The sequence below is a fragment of the Clupea harengus genome, chromosome 10 (genome assembly GCF_900700415.2).
Source record: "Clupea harengus chromosome 10, Ch_v2.0.2, whole genome shotgun sequence".
Taxonomy (NCBI): Eukaryota; Metazoa; Chordata; class Actinopteri; order Clupeiformes; family Clupeidae; genus Clupea; species Clupea harengus.
In genome coordinates, this window is record NC_045161.1 from 16440779 (window position 1) to 16448278 (window position 7500).

At 40.8% G+C, this 7500-nt stretch overlaps 1 protein-coding gene across 1 annotated transcript in view; it reads left to right on the plus strand.

Moving 5' to 3' along the window:
- The window catches only part of kdm4b (lysine (K)-specific demethylase 4B), a 49592-nt gene that overhangs the window by 23319 nt on the left and 18773 nt on the right, over window positions 1-7500 (plus strand). Inside the window, exon 6 of the mRNA XM_012825361.3 lies at window positions 5682-5731. Coding sequence (XP_012680815.2) covers window positions 5682-5731 — 50 coding nt within the window. The remainder of the gene's footprint in view (window positions 1-5681; window positions 5732-7500) is intronic.

Here is a 7500-nt window from a genome sequence, read left to right on the forward strand (position 1 = left end):
AGATGCTGTGCATCTGAGGATTTCATCTCTCACACACACGCGCACGTGCACACACACACACACACACACACACACACACACACACACTCTTACACACACACACACACACACACACACACACACTCTCTCTCTTTGTCAGATAGACACACTGGCTCACAGCTCAAACAAGATTAGCCTCCAGAAATTACATACTGGAGATGCCAGCTCTCTGACACACAGGAAGTGATTGTGTCTGTCTGTCTGTCTGTCTGTCTGTCTGTCTGTCTGAGTGTGTGTGTGTGATGGAGATAATTTCCAAACACTGTTAATGACTTAAGAATATAATAATCAAGTGCCGTATTATTATTACCTTATATGAATCATGTACTTATGTAAGCAGGAACATGGTTTTTCTGTGTTTCTGCGTGTGTGTAACTTAGAATATTAGGTGCCACTTAGTCTGCACATGTACAAGAGCATGTTTAGACCAGAAGTGATAAGAAGGTTCGAACTGTGCTTCTTCCGACCTTGCAAAACTTCCATCCTTGCCTCGGATATCAGAAATCCACCACGTGGTTATCTCGCTGAACGCTCAACTTCTGTCTATATAAACCTTGTGCGATGTGTTTATCATTGCTTCACTTTCATCCTTGTTTTGTGAGTGAGCCCAATTGCAATTGTTGTTTGTCTAATAAATATACTTATATGCAGCTCCGGAGTCCTGAGGTAACTAGGGTGAATTTTCACCTATCAGTGGGTTCATCCAGTCTCTAACCCATTTGTGTCATTTACACACACATACCAGTTAAACTTATGATCCTGGCAATGATTAGGGTTGCAAAATTCCGGGAATATTCAAAGTTGGAAGCTTTCCATGGAAATTAACGGGAATGTATGGGAATTAACAGGAATAAACTGGAAATTTTGGGGTAATTTATACTAACTGTACTTACCTTGTCATATATGACAATATATGATAATATATAACAATTCCAAGCATTCTGTAGTGTGCAGGATGCTGGGAATTATCTGCGCATGTGATGGAAGAATGCACTGCCCATGTGATGGAGGGTTGAAATTCAACTGAATTTCCATCAGGTTGTTTTAACCAAGATCATTCTGCAAGATCTAGAATTGCTAACGGTAGCCACTTGCCAGCTAGACAATTTTGTTACTGTGGACAATACATAGCACTCTGAGATTCTTCTGAATGAAGAGTGCATTACAAATAAAATGAATTATTATTATTATTATTATTATTATTATTATTATTATTATTATTATACGGTCACCTGTTTGCGTTGTATGATCGATAATGGATACAGCGTGCTTCCTCGGACAAGAGGACTTCGGACTTTCATTTGACGCATTTGATCATGTCGGGTTGAGAGAAAAATAAAACACAAATCCATTCATTCTGTCAATTTGGTTTACAATAGTTAGCTACATCCTTTCACTGCTGTAAAAAGTTAGCCTACTGTATACAAATAAACTTGGTATTAAAATGAACATGGCTTCAGTGTAACAAGTAATCAATATGCTAGGTAATGACAAAGACGTTCATAAACAACAGAAAGTCATAGGTTTACATGACAGACAGACAATGTTCCCAACTAGCTGCATCCAGGGTCCAGCTGAACTAGGCTTGCCTATTCTTGTTTTCAAATACATTTAAGTTCCCTGTTATAGGCTAACTTTTGCAAAAAAAAAAGAAATGGTCAAAATTCCCGAGCTTAACTTCCAATGGAAAGTTTCCGGAATTTTACCGGAAATGTAACGCCCCTTTGCAATCCTAGCAATGATGCAGCATGATGTTGGTTAGATGCTGCGTTAGTTTGAGTGTGTGTGTTGGTTCGAGTGTGTGTTGGTTCGAGTGTGTGTCAGTTTGAGTGTGTGTTGGTTCAAGTGTGTGTTGGTTCGAGTGTGTGTATGAGTGGTATGTGTTGGTATTTGGTCTGGCTTGAAACAGTGTGTGCTCCAAAGGGACTCTGCAGGTCCGATCAGTACCTGAGTCTGTGACACCTGTCTAAGAGACTGTGTGTGTATGCGTGTCACTATCATTGCGTCATCATGGAACTCCTCTGTGCCCCACTGCTAACTAATGGGCTCGTCTGCCATCCCATGATGCATCTGGGCAAACATGCCATAATGATGCTCTCTGTGGGGGGCCTGGCACAGTTGGCACCAGCCATCAGCATCACACTGTGTGTGTGTGTGTGTGTGTGTGTGTGTGTGTGTGTGTGTGTGTGTGTGTGTGTGTCCTCTTACTGTGTCTGGCCATTGGGTTTGTGTTATGTGTGTCTGGTGGGTGTGTGTTCTGTTTTTGTGTGTTCGGTAGGTTTGTGTTGTGTAGAGTGGTGATCTTCAGACACTACCCAGCCACCCCCATCTGTGTGTGTTTGTGTGTGTGTGTGTCTCTCTCTGTGTGTGTGTGTGTTGATTTGTGTTTCTGGGGGGCCGTCGACGTGATGCTGCCATGACAACCAGAGACCTGAGAAAGGGGTGATGGCATGAGATGCTCTGATTGGTTAATTAGGCGTGAGGAGCAGGAACCTGCATACACACCTGGTGACATGCTGACACGCACACATAATGAACCTGCCCCTGGAGAGAACAGGTGCTATTAGTGCTGCATGCTTTGGGTTACACACACACACAGGGAGAGAGAGAGACACATAGACACACAAACAGATATACCGTAATTTCCGGACTATTGAGCGCACCTGAATATAAGCCTCACGCACTAAATTTTTTAAAAATAATTATTTTTAACATAAATAAGCCGCACATGTCTATAAGCCGCAGGTGCCTACCGCAACATTGAAACAAATTAACTTTACACAGGCTAAAATGAATATCAAAACTAATACAATAGTTAGTTTTGCCAGTTAGATAAGTGCACTGTTGCTTTAAGAGCGCACAGTCGCAAGAGTCAATCAGAAGCTAGAACGTTAGATTGAAGACAGACGCTAGTTTGAAACCAGTGAGCTAAAGAACTTGAAGACTGGATTTGTATTGTTGTAAACTTTTATTTTATTTTCTAAAGTGTTTTGAGTTGTGTTCTGTCTACGCTGGTAGACTGTGGTTATTTTGACATTAGTTAAGTTATTGAGAGATACTGAGAAATCGCGTGGAGCTAAGCATCCATGCGGCTGCATCCATGCTAGCATCCTAGCTCCACAAAGCCACCGTAAACACAAAGCCACCGTATACAGTCACAGGTATCATAATCCATAAATTAGCCGCATCGTTGTTTAAGCCGCGAGGTTCAAAGCGTGGGAAAAAAGTAGCGGCTTATAGTCCGGAAAATACGGTATATATATATATATATATATACACAATCACACACACACACACAGAGAGACACACAGAGATACACAATCACACACACACACACACACACACACACACACACACACACACACACACACACACACACACACAGAGAGAGCTACACACACACACAGCTGGCCATTCTGCTCCCGATCTCAACATCAAATAGAGAGAGAGACACAGACACCCACACACAGACACCCACACAAAAACACTCCCTGTCTCAACATCAAATAGCTCTTTATTTGCATTGTTGTTGTAGACATATTTAGCAAACTCCTCTCTCTATCTCAGACTCATTCAACATTGTAACTATGGTTACAAGCATCTTGGTTGCTAGGGGAACAGTAGGAGTGTGATTGCGAGGAAGGACGAAGGGTGATTGAATTCTGTTTTTCGCTCAACACTGAGCGTTATGGAAGGTTTCTATGATTAGCTTTTAGCATTTTTTTTGTGGAGCAGTGGGTTTTCCAAGGCCATTGTTTTTCCATCCACAGTGAGCCTTAACTGCTTACCAGGTTTGTGCTCTCAGTCCAGTTTTAAATGGTAAGTTCTGTTGGGCAGGTTTGTGTCCAATCTCAAATAGTTCGGCAGGTTTGTGGATTTAGTTCAGAGATATGGTGTCATAGGGAAACTCGTCCAGAGATGGCCCATTGATGCTCAGTAGCGCACACACACACACGCACGCACATTCACACACACACACACACACAGATATGGTGTCATAGGGAAACTCATCCATTGATTCTCAGTAACTTAACATTAGCTAGTTAAATCGGCCTTTCTCTCTCTAACTTAACATTACCTAGTTAAAACCACCTTTCTCTCTCTAACTTAACATTAGCTAGTTAAATCCACCTTTCTCTTTCCAACTTAACATTAGCTAGTTAAATCTAGCTTTCTTTATTCTCTTCTTTTTTCTCTTCTTTTTCTTTGTCCCTCTCGCCCCGGCCGGGTGTCGCCATGTATCTCCACTTCCTGTATCTGTGGTTTCAATTTAAAAGCCCTCTGCAGTCGTGTACTTGTGACCTCATGTCTTTTCAGAAAATTCGGAAGAAGTGGTGGCAGTGTATGTAATGAAACACTAGTTAGTTCTACTTGGCCTGTGGATTCAGTTCAGTTTTAAATGGTCATTTCTGTAAAACTCAGAACAACATTGGCTCATTGTGATTGCAGTTCTCCATTAGATCAATAGGTGGCAGTGTTGTGCAGCAGCTGGAAGCTGGAGCCCCATGCTTTACGTTGTGTGATACACTGATTGTGTGTGTGTGTGTGAGTGAGTGTAGGGAGTAGGGGTGGGGAAAAAATCGATTCTTCGATTTCTCTCTAGAACGATTCTGTCTCGATTTAGAAAAGTTCATAATCGATTTTTTTAATTAAAAAAAAAAAAACTTATTTTTTTTTTTTACACATTTATTTTGTGTTGAAATGCAAGCTGCATCGATTATTGCATTGTTCATAGAAAGTCATAATTGTGACAAGGAAAAACTTTTTCTCTAATAAAAAAATAGAGAAGGTAATTCATCTGTTGATTTTCTTTAATTATCAAACACAAAGTAGGAAGTGATTTGAGACTCTGAGTAGCAAACTCAAATGTTTTAAAAATCGAGATGCATCGATAATCGTTTTATCGGTTTAGAATTGATAATCGATAATCGGTTTAGAATCGATAATCGGTTTAGAATCGAATCGTTGACCTCGGAATCGAATCGAATCGTGAGGTGCCAAGAGATTCCCACCCCTAGTAGGGAGGCTCTCTGAGGGTTCAGCCACTCAAAACTAGAGGAAGTAATTGTTGTGATAAAGTAGACGGTAATGACAAACAAAATCTCCAAATGCACATGCCAATCTCTCACACACACACACACACACACACACACACACACACACACACACACACAGACTTGTGGTTTGGGGATTGAATGGAGTACAGTTCCTCTAAGCTTGTGGTATACTCCAGAAAGGGGCTTTGCCTGTGGGGTTTAGGGGAATGTCAGTGGGGAACAGAATAGTGCGCAAAGCAAAGACATGTCTGAGAGGGAGAGGTAAAGAGACTGGGAGAGCGAGAGAGAGACACACACACACACACACACACACACACACACACACAGGGAGAGAGCGAGAGGTTCATGTGTAATTGAGTGCTGTGAGTTGTAATGATGTGAAGGAGCTCTCCTCCCCTATGGATTGTGAGGAGGGTGTACACACAAACACACACACAACCGTTCCCTCTACCTTGGTGGTATTGTTGTCTCTCTGCTTTTCCCCTGTGTTGGCCCTCCTGATGAAGCAGTGGCAGCTTATTGTAATCAAGTGGAATGATGCTAATGCTAATGCTACATCAGTAACATCTCTTCCTCTCTCTGCAGGTATGCTATTCCTCCAGAACATGGGAAGCGGCTGGAGAGACTAGCTCAAGGTAATCCCTCCTCACCCTCTTCCTCTTCTCTCCTCTCCCTCTCTTCCTCTCCTCTCCCCCTTTCTTCCTCACCCTCTTTCTCTCCTCTCCCCTCCCTCTCTTCCTCTCCCTTTCCTCTCCTCCTCTCCACAAGTGACTGACAAGCAGGTGTTGAGCAGCTAGGGGAGTGTGCGTGCATCTGGCGTGCGTGTGTGTGTGTGCGTGTGTGTGTGTGTGTGTGTGTGTGTGTGTGTGTGTGTGTGTGTATGTGTGTTCCCTTTTGTGTGTTTGTATTTGTTTAGCGTATTTTCTTTAATTATCACACCTCTCTAACCTCTGCAGTAAACGTAGTTCTTAGTAACAGGGAGAAACATGAGTCTGTCACACACACACACACAAACTCACACTCACACTCTGAAAGCTGGAATCATAGTGGTGGTTTTGGTTTGTGTACTTATTAAGGCTATGGCTTATTGACAGGATTCCCACAATCATGGAAATCCTGGAAAAGTGCTGGAATTTTAAATTCCCATTTTCCAGGCCTGGAAAAGTAATGAAATCCAGTAAGTTCTTTGAAAGTTTTGGAACCCTAACCCTTTGGAAAATTCTTGGAATGTTATTTTGTCATATGTAGTAGGGCTGAACGATTAATTGCATTTGCGATTTAATCGCGATATGATAGAACGCGATTTTCTAACCGCAACGTTCGCGATTAAAAAACGTGGTCACAAAAAAAAAAAAAAATTAAATATTTTTTTTTTTTTTTTTTTTTTTTTTTAAGATGGTACATTTTGCACACAGTGTTTAAAAAGTGCATGCTTAGTGTTTATACTTAAAATTACTTTTTTTAAATTACTTAAATGCACAGTGGCAAAGCCACCGATTTGTTGTTCTTGTTTCTGTAATGAGCAGTTAAATAAAAATGTAAAATGTGGGAAAGAATATTTTACACTAAATGTATCTAATATTGTGTTGATCATATTTAAATCATTCATTACGTTTTGTTGGGAAAAAAAGAGGATAAAAAAAAAATCGCATATCGAATCGCAATCGCAATATTTTGGTAAAAAATCGCAATTAGATTATTTTCCCAAATCGTTCAGCCCTAATATGTAGGTCCATTAAATGAATTATGTTGTATATTTTCCTTGGGTAATGTTTCGCTGTGTGAACTTGACGTGATCTAGTTTCCACTTTTATTGACTTTGGTCTAATTAGCCTTTTAGATAAGGAATGGGAAAGGTTGATTCACTAGATCAATAATTAGGCCTAACATGTGGAGTAAACTACACAATGTTACTTGTACTTGTTGCTTGTAAGTGTACTTGTATGGCTTGAGAGATCATGGAAGTGTAGTTAAAGGTCCTTAAAAAGTCATGCAAAAGTTTTGAAATATTGTCAATGGAAATGGGTCTATTAAAAGCAAACAAGTTGAAATTTAGAATGTGAAAATGCAATTACTGTGTAATTAGTGCAATTAGTGAGGGGAAAACATAAATTGGAGGGTGCCTGAAATAGGAAGCAGCAGTGTGTGTGTGTGTGTGTGTGTGTGTGTGTGTGTGTGTGTTTCTAGTTTTAGTGGGTTCCATGAATGGTTGTTTGAATGCTTGAGTCTGCACACTTTGATTGAATGCAGTACCACGTGTTTAATGAATCCATTGTGTGGTTGTGTGTGTGTGTCAGTAGTTGAGGAATGTTCCTGCAGCAATGATGCAGAAGCTCTGCCAAGGTGGACTACTTAATCACTCACACACACGCACACACACAAAATCACAAATAGAAAAGTGTAG